Source organism: Antedon bifida, chromosome 7 (assembly GCF_963402885.1).
Source record: "Antedon bifida chromosome 7, ecAntBifi1.1, whole genome shotgun sequence".
NCBI classification, from domain to species: Eukaryota; Metazoa; Echinodermata; class Crinoidea; order Comatulida; family Antedonidae; genus Antedon; species Antedon bifida.
This window is the reverse complement of record NC_136232.1, coordinates 20,444,154-20,460,105: the sequence shown is the minus strand read 5'-3', so window position 1 is coordinate 20,460,105 and position 15,952 is coordinate 20,444,154. Positions and strand designations below refer to the sequence as shown.

Below are 15,952 nucleotides of genomic sequence, written 5' to 3'. Positions count from 1 at the left end.
ACGACGTTTTCAATAACAGTTTCTGTAGCCAAACTGAAGGACGGTGATAACTGTTCGTAATAATAATATTAATTTTCACTGAAACAATATTTAAAAGATGACAATGGATTTGTTGACTTATATTCAAGATATGAATTAGCACAATTATGGAACCCATATTATAAAGTTCTTACGTATAAGAAAACAAATGTGCACGTACCTTACAAAGCAAATTCATGTTGCATCATCTGCGGTCAATTGTCTTTTCATATTCCTCAGTAAATTGTCTTCAAACAGTCATTCAAAGACTGTTTAATTTAATCAATTATGCCATATTGATGGGGAAATAGTATATGGATCAATGATACAACAAAAACTTAGGACAAATATTCTGTACGTGGTTTTTAATGCATCGATCAATTTGGTGGGTCAATTCAAGTTTTTTGTTTTTATTATCCCCCGTTTCTTTGGCAATTCGATAACCAGGTCAAACTCATTTATAAGCTATATTTACGATTGATAATTGTTTTGTTATTAAAGATGCAGTACCGTTATACCATTATTCTAATTAAAGGAAATCAATAACGTAACCAAACAAAAAAATGATCGCATTTTGCACCTTAATATCCTTCCTTAATGGAAATTGAAAAACAATATTCATCAGTGAGAAATTTAGTAAAGAAAATTTAAATTTAAGAAAATTGAACAAAAACATGTCACACATGGCTATTAAGGTATGAAGATAAATTTAATCAAATTTTGAATAGGCAATTTTGTTATTTTAATCAAGTTAATCAATTCAGTGTTTTCACTTCTAAAATGACAAAACAAACGGTTAAATTCAACCAAAACCCATTGTCTGGCAGCCAATTAGAATATTTTGGGTTCAAAATTTTTCAGGTAAATACTTTTTTTTCGATCCAATTTTTGGTCAAAGATTTTTGCTTTACTGCGCTAACGACAAAAATAACTATTGTTTATTGTCGTTAGCAATTCAAACTGTGTGTCTTTAGTCTATAGTTTGTTCAAAATTATGAAGTATTGTAGCCTCATAATTTATTTGTTTCTCTTCTTACGCAATCAATCGTTTACCATGTGTAATTAAGTAGCATTGTAGACAAATTAGGAAATTAACATTTTGAATCTGCATCGATTTTAATTGTTCTTTAATAGGCAAATTGTGATGCTTTTATTTTGCACTAACTGATTACTATATCATAAATGGGCATGCACAGACGCACATAAAGTGTTCTGCGCATGTTACCATAATATTGTATACATATTTTTAAAATGTCGATATTTGGCCATTTTTCGACCCTTTCATTTTTCGACCTAACTGGTTACTATATCATAAATGGGCATGCGCAGACCCTTTCATTTTTCGACGTAACGGGTTACTATATCATAAATGGGCATGCGCAGACCCTTTCATTTTTCGACGTAACTGGTTACTATATCATAAATGGGCATGCGCAGACCCTTTCATTTTTCGACGTAACTGGTTACTATATCATAAATGGGCATGCGCAGACCCTTTCATTTTTCGACGTAACTGGTTACTATATCATAATTAGCATGTTACCTCAACATTATATACATATTTTAAAATGTTGATTGTCCATTTTTCGAAAATATAGTACAGTAGGTCAAATCTCGACCATTCTGTATGTGTTTTCTAATGCATCGATACATTTGGTTCAATTTCAAGTTTGTCTGTTTGCTTTAATCAATCAATTAATCGTTCCTTTGGCAATTCAATACTAGGTCAAACTCATTTATAAGCTATATTTACTATATTTTATATATATATTGTTTTGTTAAAGATGCAATATCTGTAACCATCTATATATAAATTTACGTAAGGGCAAAATTCGGTAAATCGCGCGTTATTTCTAGAATGTTTACTCGATGGTATATAAAGTTGGTTCGTACTTTCGGTACTGATTTTAACCACCTGATGTAACCCTGTTTACTAATTAAATTAAGTTCGATAATTTGTTATTGACGATTAAAACGAATTTAGGTTCAACGATTTGCCCCAAATAGGGGTGTTTTTCGATCGTGGTATACACTGTCTAATGGATGTCCGTCTTGAAAAATACCCGCAGACAATAATACGAGAATGCTTCGCATTTTCCTATCTCCTCCTACGATAATTGTTTTTAATGGCTGAAAACCGGTTGAACAGCTCGAGTACAGCATCATAATGTTGAAGACAGATTTTCTTTAAAAAATACTATTTTGATAGATTTAATATACGTTTATACAAATGTATTGATTTGCGATGAATAGAACATTCCAATCTCTGTTCCACAAGTGTCTATTCCCTCAGGCGTCGTAAAGGCAAGTACTGTATACTCATAACAGAAATCGATCCATTTTTTGTTTCAATCTGTGCTGCAGAGTTGGATATAATTTTTTTTTAAACGGATGAGCTAGCGTTTTCACTCGCCGTATACTATGTACAAATCTTTATTATTGCAGTTAAACCACCCACATCATCACCCTTCCCTCACTGGCATGAGTAGCGTTGTAAAGCCAGTAGAGGATAGGCCTACGGTACATCACATGCCCTAAACGCAGAACAACTTTGGTGGGTAGGGTAGGAACCAACTTAAGTTTGAATTGGCTCTAAGAAACAATTGAAAACCATTAGGCCTACTAATTAAGTTGAGTTAGATAATTTAATATTTATTGACGATTAAATCGAATTTATGATTTTCCCCGAATAGAGGTGGTTTTCACAAATTGTTTTACATTATATAAACATATACACGTCGTAGTGATGTATCGTTACATGTACTGTACTATTTCAATCGACTAGGACGGTGATAGTTTCAACAAAGTATTACATCGCAATGTTTTACTGTGTTTAGTGGTATATTATTTGTAAAACATGAAAACAATTAATATTTCGTTACTAAATGGATAAAGAATATATTTAAAAATTGTTCCTCTTTGCACCCATCCTCTTCCCTATCCCTCAACCCTAATGTTACATACAAAACACAAATTAATTAAGTTTGTTTAAATTTGACTTAAACAATTGGTCTCATTTTGTGACAAGTTTCTCTTTCGGAAGTAATTCCCAGGGTGTTAATTTTAGTTGAGTACATAAATTACAGTGTCTATTATTCGTTCCTGTAAACGACGTGTATTATTGTCCTGCGGTACGTACATTTGAAATCGCCAGTTTTTTAACGCTGAAATTATTATGTATTCGAGAACCATCTGTGGGCACGACCTAGTTATTCTAATTACAAAAAAATCAATAACGTAACCAAATGAAAGAAAAATGATCGATTTGGCATCGTTTCAATAACACGATCCTTGTAAAATTGAAAACCAATATTCGTCAGTAAGAAAACTGACCATGGAAACTAGTATATAAAGTTTATGAAATTTAAATTTAAGAAAACTGAACGAAAACAATAAATCTTTGGACATTATTCAAGCTACTAATACCCATGACTATTTGGTATATGTTTTTAAACATTCATGACACACACGATTGTAGTTTAGAAACTTTCGATTTGGGATTACTAAACCTAATTATATATGTATTGTCCTCCTGAAAAAACAATTCTGTTGAATATTCCATTTTAATGTAACATAATAGTTATCCACTCCAAAAATTGGATCGAAAACAAAATATATTTACCTGAAAAAATGTAATTTAAGGCAAAAAATGGTCAAATTGGCTGCCAGCCAATAGATGTTTGGTTGAATTTAACCATTTATTTTTTATTTTTTTATTTATAAGTGAAAACATTACTTTTTTTCTATGGAAGTGATTAACGTCATTAAAACTACAAAATAACATATTCAAAATCTGATTTAATTATTGTTCATTTTTCATGTTTTTTGGGGGACAATACATCTTTAAGATTAAGATTTCCTTATGTAAATTATGGATTAATAATAATTTATGAAGCGCCTAATGCTGTGAAATCTCGAATGATTGTACAGTATATCAATAAATTGAGATTTAAAACAAAAATCTTTTATTTATTTTTTTTGGCAAAGACCAGAAAGGTCTAAATGCGTGTGCGACAAAATAGAATCAAAGGTTGTCACCACCTGGACCAAGAATCGACCAAATTGACCACTTTACAATAAACTGTAAACAAAATAAAATCAACGTATGCGAAATAGAACCTCCACATATGAAGTCATACATGTTACAATAATTCATTTGTTTTACTGCGCTAGCGACAAAAATACTATCATGATTGTATGGTTGTCATTAGCAATTCAAATTGTATGTATTTATAGATATTTATATATCCAAAGGCAAATTACTGAAAAAATGACAATTCTGGATCTCAACGGAAATACAAAAAAAAAGCGAAAAGCTAAATCAAAACGATAAAGTAAAACAGCCAGAAAAGTTAGCAGAGCTTTCGGGCAACACTAGCCCTTCATCAGTGCAAGTGAAGGAATTTGGATAAAGTCATAGCATAAGAACTGGCAAGTAAAATACAACAAAAGAAATAGGGTGGTGAATAGTGAGTGGAGACTGAATAAGAGTATAAAAAACAAAGAAGGTAGCTTGGTAGAGATATAAACAATAGATATGTATAGATATAAACAGTACTGTAGCCTAGTAATTAATTGTGTTCTCTTCTTACACAATCAATTATTTACCACGTGAAAGGCATTATGAATATTAGGACATTGCCATTTTGCATCTTGAATCGATTTTAATTGTTCTTCTTAAAATGTTCCTAAATGTGTGACGTAAGCGCGTTTGGTCGCGCATTTAAAATACGTTGTTGATGGATACGCAACAAATGAACAAATTAATCTACGTTTTACAATCGAATTACGGTTGGTAGAATTAAATAGCGACTAGTCTTTTAAATGAATGCAATGCTTGTAAAAATGTACATGGCTTTACAAAATAAATTTATCTTACAACAGTGTATTTAGAACTAATTTAAACTCGTGTACATTTTTTGTTTCCTATAATATATAAATATTAAATCTAAGGTATGTTTACGAAAAGGATTACTTATTTGAACTTGGCATTCAAAGACAACAGGCCTAAACAATAATACTATGTTAATCATCCATTTTATTAAATATATAAACTATACAAATACCGTAATATTGCAATATTGTTTTCAGATAAACAAATTTGCATGATTACATTTATAATACAACAAATATAGACTTGTGTTTCTTATATTATTCAAACAAGGTATCTAAAATACCAATAAACCTAATAATAAATAAAATATATTTTATAACATCAATGTTTTACATCAGCGTATAGTAACATCTATTATACTGATTTATAAATATTTATTTATACAATGTATGACATGCTATATTTATCAGAGACAGTGTGTACGTTTGGTTGAATTGCACACAGGCGTCAAACACAGTCAAACTTATAGTATACGAAGGTCGGCATACAAGAAGTATACCTTACGCCTACATCGCGCCTAGCAAAACTCTGCAGTTTTGTTTGCTGTAGGTTTCAGTGTGTGTTCAGTCTAGTGGGATGCAGGAGTGATATTGTTTTGAGCATGAACATGAAGTGTCCGTAAGCACTAACTGTATACAGTCAAAAGTCATCATATGTGATCTAGTACCACGGTTACAAGTACCAGTACCAGTTTAGCTAAACAAATGGATTTGTATAGCGCCTAATGTTGTGAAACCTCTAAGCGCTGAACATTATTACCCCGATTTTTTGCATTAAACACGTATGGAAACGTACGCCCATAATGCAGCTAGTAGTCTTGATCTAACCAGGTACCCATTTATACACCTGTGTGGAGAGAGGCTAACGTAAGTAAAGTATTTTGCCTAAGGATACAAGCAATGCGGCATAGTTGGATTCGAACCGCGATCTCACGATCAGTAGTCCAACGTCCAACACACTGCGCCACACACCCTTACCTTTAAAAGATGTGAAAGGGCCATTAATTTAACTTATGAACATTATATATTTCAATACAAACTGTCATCCTATTTCGCTTTAACTTATTGATGGTTTTTCTAAAAAATCTCCAGTAATAATACTAACTAATGTTTATTTTTATGAGATGTTAAGATCGACAAGAGCGGCAAAGACACACTACAGTCTCCCTGCTGTCCAAACAGCCGGTTACAGTAGGTATTTCAATATTTCACAGAATAAGCTAAAAATAAAATATATTAACTTTATTCTGTGAAATATTGATAATAAATAGCAATGTCTAATCATCGTCTTCATCTTCTGAAGAATCGTTCGATTTTTCTTATATTTCACTTTCGCTTTCTGACGAATCAGAACTCGATTCATTTTTGGATTCCTAAAAATGAAAAGCCGTTTTTCTTAAAACATAATTTCATTATAACGTTTAATATCAACATAAATTTAGGCCTAATAGTACATTAAATACCGATACTCGATAAATGATAGATGAGGACACAACAGGTGATTTTCGAATAAGCGACTTCGATAACTTCAGAGTGCGCCATTTTTAAAAGGTCAATCGGGACAAAAAAGTTCCATAGAGGCTAGCGCGATGATGTAAATTTACATCATCGCGCTAGCCTAGATGGAAACGTTTGTCCCCATTTATTCGCTTATTCAGAATATCGAGACATTGCTAAAGGGGTCGGGAAACACACGGCCAGTCTGTGGTTCTTTTTTGGCCAGCCTGTGGTCCGAGGGCGCTAGACATTTGGCCAGCCTGTGGTCCCGAGGGCGCTAGCATGAAACAATGTCAATTCGACGTTTATTACAATGGTTTGCATATATTCTTATATCTTATATGACGATTCAAATATTACATTTTTAATAATAATTAATATACAAAAACAAAATGTCAATGAAACTGAACTGAAGTAATTACTAATAAATGTTTATAGAGGATATTTTCATGATTTTAGATTGCTGGTTCTTAACCAAGCCGATTTTAGTATAGCATCATTAAAATCATTCTTATAGGCCTATAAAAGCTAATTACGATTGACAATTGTTATTGAAACATTGATGCTAATCGTTATTTAAACAAAATAATCAGTCCATAAACTGATGCCAATTTAAGTTTGGATGGGATCGCCGGGCGAAATAAAACTGTGTTAATAAACGTTGGGTAGCGCCCTCTATAGTTTTGGAGAAAACGTGCGTGCTGCTGAAAATTTCTAGCGCCCTCGGGACCACAGGCTGGCCAAAAGTCTAGCGCCCTCGGACCACAGGCTGGCCAAAAAAGAACCACAGACTGGCCTTGTGTTTCACGACCCCTGCTCGCTACGTTTCGAACTTTCGATATTCAATATTGAATAACTTGACCTTTTTTTGATTACGATCATGCGGAAAATTACCTCACGAAGTGATTGATATAATATTAAAGCCCCCTTCCCTACGTTTTTTAGATCTAATTTAAGATCACAAACTATATTTAATGTAAAAATAATACTATATGGTCCTATTGCGATAACTTTTTTCGTCTTTAAACGGTTAAAAATGTGAAAAATAAGTCGATTCTAATAATTATAGCGGCCCGCTATAAATCCCAAAATGCATTGCGCGCGGATTGATATTTTTGTTTTTCACCTGTAATTCGCCCACTTTTCGATCGATCGTGAGGCCAAAACAAATGGAAGACTCCTAACTTTTCAGCGAAAATACCGGGTTTTCCCCAATTTGTATCAACGGAGTCTGGCAAAAATAGAAAGACAATTAATGCAGCAACTATACAACGTCAGGCTAGGTATATAGCTAGCGTACGATGTTCGTACGTTACCGATGTTTACCAGCTAGGCCTACAAAACTAAGCCTAGCTAGGCTAGGCCTAAGACCGTCCACGAGAGGTCGATCGCCGCGAGCTACTTAGGTAGTGCATTGTTTCTCACTTTTTATCATAATTTACCATAAAACGTACATTTAAGACAAGGAATGACATGGTTTAATGTTTTTAAAGTGATATGTATTATTTTCCAAAAAAGTCCAAAATTGCAGGTAAGGGGTCTTTAATAATACATATAATACATACCACCTAAATGAATTTCTGTCATGTGATTGGACGATTATGGGTCAGAAGGCGTTCAAGTACGCAAAAAAAATCTTATCGCGTTTGGAAAATATTTTTTTTATACTATTGCTTTTGACATACAACAACGTCGCCTATTTTGTACTTCCACCTGGTATCACAACGGAAATACATTTTTGGAGTGATACATGTACTAATTTAGACTACAAAAGCATTTTAATTAGCCGTAGATCGTTTGTATTATTTTGATTATTTAATCTCTACAAGATGTGGAATCATTAAAAAAAAATGAATTAGCCAAGATGAGTTCCAGTAGCCTTTCTAGCCTAGCTAGGCCTAGGCCTGTTAGTATTAGACTAGGCGTAGGCGCTTTAGCCTAGCTAGGATTGATTAATTGGTCGTACGTTTGTTGGCATAATTAACAATGTGAATTAAACCGTAGGCCTAGCTATCTTCTATTCAATCTGATTCAAATGACAGGAATCTATTTTGATGTTATTATATATTCGGTCATGCTATTTGTTTTCCATACACTCATAAACATTCATTATTTGTATAAATAATGACCTTTCATATGTATTGTCATTGACCAACATTTTAAAAATACAAAATACATTCACATTACAATTGAATCCTGTTTCGGATTTTCGTTAAAAAAAACACTAATTATTTTCCAAAACAAGCATCGTCACTGTCATAATCAACACTTTCTTCATCACTTTTACTTGATTTATTATCTTTTTCTTTATCTTCTTCTTTTTCTGAATCGGATGATATTGAACTTCCCTGATCGCTAAGTTCTTCTGAAGAAACACTTTCCTCATCACTCGACTCCCCGGATTCGGTTTCTGATTGGTTTTCCACTGAAAAAGATAAATATAAACATCATTTAAAATGTAAATACAAAAACAAGGTATTTCAAATATTGTTGATTAAAACAACAAATTCTATATAGAAAAAGTATTAGCATAATCGTCATAATATCGTAATCGGTGTATGATCTTCCTCATATGTTCACATTCACCGCTGATCATGATCAAACCATTCATTTTACAGTATGTGAACCTAATCATGGGGTGTGTAGAAAGCGACGACCTCGAATTGGACGACCCGGGCGACCTCGAATTGGACGACCCATAACACGAAACCGACGACCCCTATGGCAAACCAGGTCAAAACGGCCCCTTTTTCAGCGGCGGGTAAGGTTTGCTCAGTGGATTGGTCATCGTTAACCCAAATAATCAAATCAAATCACCTTACCCGCCGCTGAAAAAGGGCCGTTTTGACCTGGTTTGCCATGTTTATGATATTTCGTGTGCTAATCGAGTCGAATGCAGTTTTATTGATGCACTCTTGGCGTTCCATATCTGTTCGTTTGTTCGTGTCGACACATTCAGTATCAAATGGCGATATTTCTGTATTTTTTCAATCAATTGCTTGCTTGCGAGTATTATATAAGGTATGGTTTAAAGATCTTTGGCTATGTTCGGCTTCATGATGTTATACCACACTTAGGCCTAGGCTAGGCTATAGGGGTCGTCGGTTTCGTGTTATGGGTCGTCCAATTCGAGGTCGCCCGGGTCGTTGGGGTCGTCCAATTCGAGGTCGTTGCTTTCTACACACCCCCTAATCATGATTAAATTACGATCAGTTTAATTACCCTAACACGATCAGTGGAGCACGTTATTAAAGCATGTTAACCTATTATAACATGATTAATAAAATAGAATCATCCAATCAGCATTATTGCACATCACCTTATTGGCCCAGTTTCCATTCCACATGACACCTACTAGAGCAACAACAGGGCACTGAGCTTGCCTTGACAAGACAGGAACTCGTAACAGTTCTTTGATCTTATGTCTGGCTGCGAAATACCAAAGTGGATGGGGTCATGGGACTGATCGTGTCGCAGACACAAATAAACCCTTTGATCTCCGGAGCTCATCATCCTGTTATTAAACGGTTTCTCTTTATCCTGTTAATCTTATCTTGACAATAGATCATGTTGATTACGTCAAGATATTCTATATGAACGCGTCGAATATTATCTCCACTTATTCTTATTGAGAAATTGCTCAAAATCGTTCTCATACATATACTCATTATTATTATAATTGTATATTTACCGGTATCTGTTATGACTTGATTGTCAGGATCTGAAATAATTATAATGATAAAGGTTTATTAAGTACATTTCCACATGATTATGCGTGGACACTAGAGTTAGCTTGGTTTCTATGGGAAGACGAAGCGCAAGAACATACATGCAATTTGAACAATCACAAGTGACGGATCTGTACTGTTTCTTGTGATTGGTTGTTTTGAGAGCCCCACTAAAATGATTGTCGTCTGCTTAGATTTAGAGTAAAAATAAACTAGAAAATACGCTTCCAAGCCATTTAGCGGAAAAAGGGCAGAATTGTTTTGCCTACCGTTATTTAAATCTGTGGCAGATTCACCAGAAAACCCAGTGCAACTTTCATCATCTGTTAAAAACAATTAAAATACGTATGAAAAGATGATTGAAATAAAGGTGTAATATATTAATTAGTCTCATTAACTGAACAAACATTGTATACAAACCAATTGTCATATCTAGTGATAATTCACTTTCCTGTAAGTAAAAGAAAAATAGTTATTAGAATAAGCATTCTAATAAAGAATTCCTAAATATCCAATAGGGTTGTGTGATCGTGGGTATGACAATTGTAAATACATTTTTGCTCGGAATCTCTGCCTCACCACTAATAGTAACAACCCTCTCCATGCTTCTACTTACAAGTTTGCTATCACGTGCTAATGTTTGAGAGGACAATGACCGATTAAGTCTTCGAACTTCGTGCATCTATAAATCAAAAACTTGTTCTTAAAGACTTTTTAGAAAAATAAGGTTGCATATTGAGGATGATAATTGGTCAGACGTTTCGCCCTACTCTGACGTATCACTAGCCTTGCGAATTTTTCGCAAGCATTCTCAATGTACTTAGTATAAAGTGCAAATTACGTCAGAGTAGGAAAAAACATCTGACCATACTCGAAATCCTGAAGCAAAACTACTTCACAGTAGTTACAAACAATTATAATCTGAGGTTGATAATGTTTTAAGACCTGTTGTATACTTACCTCATAAGAAAAGTAGCAATAAATGGCGACAAAGATACCATTAGAAGCAAACAGTAAACTGAAGAATAGCCAGAATACGTATTCGTCATCCACCATTAGTGAAAACATCCACGTAAAGATAAAGAAAGGGAAAAGAAAACAACTGCATTCCAAACAGCGTCTACAGTAATGTTGAATAAAAGTAGAAAATATCCGTTACAAGCTGCGGATCATCCTCAATTAAGCCCTGCCTACACTATCAAACTTTATGTGACAACAAAATGTGATGTGCACATATACGGACAAGATGACATCATATCACTACCATATTTGGTCGCATCACACTTAGTGTGTAGATAGTGTAGACAGAGCTTAAGAAAATGCATTATTATTTTATAATACAGAATTGTTTCTAAAACAAAAGTTAGAACTTACCGTATTTGGGCTGCAATATACTCTTTTCGTTTCTTTCCATTGAATTTCGTTATAAATATTACGATGATTAGAATCATCCGAATCTTTAATAAAGAAAAGAACAATCAGAACACATCCCTCATCTCTTTGATTAGGATACAACATCGCAGGGTCTACATAGGTTATATGCTGTACCTTACAGTTGTAGGCCTACTAAAATCATAGAAAAGGCAAAATAATAATTTCTTACAAGAATCAGCGTCATTGCTGGGAATATGAACGCAACTAAACTGCCAGTCTCAAACTTCAGCCAACATCTGAAATAAGTGACATACATTGTGATTATCTACTAAGAAGTAAAGAGGTGATTCATTACAAACATCAGTTTTCTGATAGAGATAGTATAGGCCTACAACGCCAATTGCAATTTTGCATCTGCAGTATTATAGCAGACATATACAGTATATTTAGATACACCAGATCATTAACAACAATTTGTCCAAACCGTTATCTATCTATATTATTCTCATTAATATGCTTACCCGCTTATTTCGTTATAACCATAGTGAATACCAAAGAATAAGCATGATGTACATGCGGCGCCTCCCCATCCGCAAAGTAGGTAACCCGGTCTCTTTGATATAGTTGAGCCTTCTATGCGAGTTTTTGTTTTTAGCATGTAGAAGTATATGCATTCAACGATCAACCACGTAAGGATGGACATGTAGAAAAAGTGTATTAAAACACCAAACGTGGTGCACAAAATCTACAGCAATACACAGAAATAAACAGAGTTAGGCCTACTCATAATCAATGTTACTTTGTAATACTTATTTAAGAGATGGGTTAAAATGTTTTCTTATACGTACGCTGTAGTCCATTGTCTCTGAACTGATGATAAATGTTACCGTCAACAACAACCCAGCAATTAACAAGTTACAATATATAAATATTGACACAGGTCCCTTAAAAATGCCCCTGTAAATAAAAAGTAAAATAGTAGACACAGTATAGAATGTACCAATAATAAATTATATTCCTATCAAAACATATAAAATGAAAAAATAATTCTTAAATTTGTTGTTGTTGAATATGCCATTTTAATGTCACAAAATAGTTATCCATTTTGACCAAAATTGGATCGAAAAACAAATTATTTACCTGAAAAAACTGTATTAAAGCAGAAAATGGTCAAATTGGCTGCCAGTCAATGATTTTTGGTTGAAATTAACAATTTATTTTGTAATTTTATACGTGAAAACATTTTTTTGTTCTACGGAAGTGAATAACTTTATTAAAACTACAAAATAACCTATCTAAAGTCTGATTTAATTAATCTGCATTATTCATGTTTTTGGGGGACAATACATCTTAATTGTTAATGAATCTCATTACGGAAACAATAATATTAAATGAATGATAAATATATTGACAACAATTTCTTACCAAGTAAAATGAATGATTTTCAAAATGTATATACTCCCGATTATTGAGATTAGACAGAGTAGGTAAATGCTCATACGTTCTCCTAAGCGTTTAAAATCAAAATCCTACAAAGCAAAACATTTTTGATATTAAATAAAATGGTGATAATAACATGAAAGGGTGAAATTACATTCACTCTTCACTGATGATACATTATATTATTGGTGACGCTTTGTGTATTTGCTTGAAAGTACGTGGATATATTATGCAACTCAGAAGTTGAGCAAAAAACTTGACAAAATGCAGAGACTTAGCAAAAGAGGGCGTGCTACTTGATATTTCAGCCAATATTGAAGATAAAAATACCTGAGATTTGGATAAGTTTTTGTGACATTACCAATAATTCGATATTCCTGAAAATTAATAGGCATGGGTCTATGCGTAGTTGTACAAACAATTCAGAAAGATAACTTGGACATTTTGGACGTTTGTGCAAATAAACATAGAAAGTAAATATATGCATACAAGCATTTTGTTGATAAGGTTGAGTGAATAAAGACAAAGTAATCCAATGTAACGTACGCTATATTTTTCCACAGGTACAAATATACCGAACGTGGTGGTGTGGTCACAATGGCATTCTACTGGTGACATTATCTCAATGACGTCAGTGCGCCTACATCCTGATGTAGACCATTTACTAAAATATAAACAAACGAAATGCAAGTAATTGTGTTTTCAAAGATACCTTCATATGTAGGCTACACAAAGGGAACTGAATTCAGGCGCATGAGCAGAAATTGATAATGGCCCGTGTGGCAGACAAACCTGTTGTCTTCATCCCAAAAGCTGCATACAGCATGTTCCTTGTAGTATAGTTCGTCTTCCTTTATTTTCTGAAAATGATAAATGTAAACAACATCATGTTATTAGGAATTGACATTAGATTTTTCTCTTTCAGATATGTAAATTGCAATGGCCTCGTAACATACTGTGTGTAATTCCATAGAATAGTCAACAGCTACTGAATATTTTGATGTGTTTGATGCTACCGTGCATGTGATCAGACCAGTGGCCAGCTCATATGGGACAGGCACGATGTATTCACTGTTGTAAAGAAGAAGAAAAACAGAATATAATTTCCATAAAAAGTTGGTTTTAATTTGTATTTGTTGAGTTGAGTTATATGGGATATCGTGCCAATGACGGGATTATGCATACATAATTCCAACAGAAACCGCTGTAATTACTGTAAATTGGTACATTATTTACCTTATTGTTTTATAGATATAATTGAATGCAAAACATACGGCATCCATTCCTAAAAAAGTACAGTATTTATTTTAATTTAAAAATACATAAATAAATTACATACGCTTCAATTTCGTCAAAAGTTACCGATGATTTTTCATTCCCTTCACTTTCTTCAAACACTGTTTGTTCGTAATATGATACTACCATGTATGCCGTTTCTGAAGAAAAATAAATAATAGGGACGGTTCATTTTCGTATCGAGTCGAAAAGTCATTAGTCATTCTCGGAAACATATATGAAAATAGCTAATAATAAATGAAGATAGAAATTGAAAAAGAGTTGAAAGTAAAATTATCATGGTTTGAAATTTAAATTGAAGACCAATGGTTATGTAATACTGTAATATAAGCGACTTACCGGGAACATTTCTTGCTGAACTCGGATCAATTCTCAGAAATCCTATGTCGTTATTGTCAATCTTTTTGGCATTATCTGTTTCTGTATCTAAAACGTTTTCTTTGGGTTGAATATGAAACGACCAGACACGATTCTTTGTCAACGCGATGTTTGATGCTACAAAAAAAATTACTACATTATAGCTCATGTTTGTTTTGTTTATTTGACATCCCTCAACACTCTGTTGTAGTACGTGTGTTAATGAAGTATGGAGAAACAAATAAGGATAGAAAGACTATATCCTAATAAGGTTCTATGTGTAATGTGGTCAAATCAATCAATGATTTTAGGAAAATGTATAATGAATAATTCAATGTTCTCCTAAACGAAAATCTTACCAACTGATTCGGACGATCTTTTCCATGTTGAATTAGTTTCTTTAGTTGCAATTACTGTCAAGATTTTCTCAGACGCATGTACAATATCAATTTGTTCCGCCATGTTCTATAAATTATGTAAAAAATAAATTATATTTCCGCAATCAAACCATAACATACTCGATAAGAAAATCAAGCGATTTGTTACGTAAAACAGTTTGTAAGTACATTTTTGCATTAAAATAACATTTGATCCTATTTTTAAAGCGAGTAAATTTTAAAACTTAATTGTTGTAAGAATATTGAATAATGTTTAATTGTAACAAAAAGCACACCTTACCTTCTTACGAGCTAGAACAGTTGTTGTCACGTTAATGATCTCCTTTTGAAATAATGACCAAAACAATAAAAATTAATTGAAAACAAAAATAAGGAATAATAACAATATTTTAATATGTAAAGTTAACTAACGGTTTATTTGTATATAAGTAAACAAGGAGAAACTGTGGTTTCGAACAATATGTTTCGACCATTATATATTTTATCGACAATTTGAGGTGTTGTGCCACTGATGCAAACGTACAGCGCGTATAATAAACTTACTACAAAATAAATGTAATTCACATGGTATTGATGCGATAGTTATAAGCCACGGTACAACTATTAATTACTGCTTCGTTCCAACGCGTAACCTTTCGTAGTCTACGCGTGGGACATTGCTTTATGATCCCAAACCCACGAAGTATTGACTTTTGATCACGATCCCACGCAAGTTATTGTTTTTTTTATCGCGTTCCCACGCGATCCCACGCGCTCCAACGCGATACCACGGGAAGATATTGTTTTTGGATCGCGATCGGCAAATCAGTTTGTTTCTATTTCTTACCTCTGTCATAATGCCTGCTTCCCTATTTCCTATTAATGTCGTAGTTTCGGAAATAGTTAACAAAGTAATCTGCAAGTTGTCTATTTCATCTTCAGTCAATAGTCTATCCTTTTTCCGTTCGGTTG

At 33.4% G+C, this 15,952-nt stretch overlaps 2 protein-coding genes across 2 annotated transcripts in view; one reads left to right on the top strand and one right to left on the bottom strand.

Moving 5' to 3' along the window:
- LOC144848484 (adhesion G protein-coupled receptor B2-like) overlaps positions 1-15,886 on the bottom strand; it is a 30,490-nt gene extending 14,604 nt beyond the window's left edge. Inside the window, exons 1-16 of the mRNA XM_078705248.1 lie at positions 15,828-15,886; positions 15,282-15,323; positions 14,963-15,068; positions 14,586-14,741; positions 14,290-14,386; positions 13,907-14,021; positions 13,743-13,810; positions 13,497-13,614; positions 12,936-13,039; positions 12,359-12,467; positions 12,032-12,255; positions 11,740-11,806; positions 11,511-11,593; positions 11,097-11,256; positions 10,753-10,818; positions 10,406-10,587 (exon numbers count right to left, since the gene is read on the bottom strand). Of these exons, the coding sequence (XP_078561374.1) occupies positions 10,456-10,587; positions 10,753-10,818; positions 11,097-11,256; positions 11,511-11,593; positions 11,740-11,806; positions 12,032-12,255; positions 12,359-12,467; positions 12,936-13,039; positions 13,497-13,614; positions 13,743-13,810; positions 13,907-14,021; positions 14,290-14,386; positions 14,586-14,741; positions 14,963-15,068; positions 15,282-15,323; positions 15,828-15,836 (1,656 nt within the window). The 5' untranslated portion in view covers positions 15,837-15,886 and the 3' untranslated portion in view covers positions 10,406-10,455. The remainder of the gene's footprint in view (positions 1-10,405; positions 10,588-10,752; positions 10,819-11,096; positions 11,257-11,510; positions 11,594-11,739; positions 11,807-12,031; positions 12,256-12,358; positions 12,468-12,935; positions 13,040-13,496; positions 13,615-13,742; positions 13,811-13,906; positions 14,022-14,289; positions 14,387-14,585; positions 14,742-14,962; positions 15,069-15,281; positions 15,324-15,827) is intronic.
- The window catches only part of LOC144848551 (protein FAM162B-like), a 153,716-nt gene that overhangs the window by 54,171 nt on the left and 83,593 nt on the right, over positions 1-15,952 (top strand). The gene's annotated exons all lie outside the window — the stretch shown is intronic.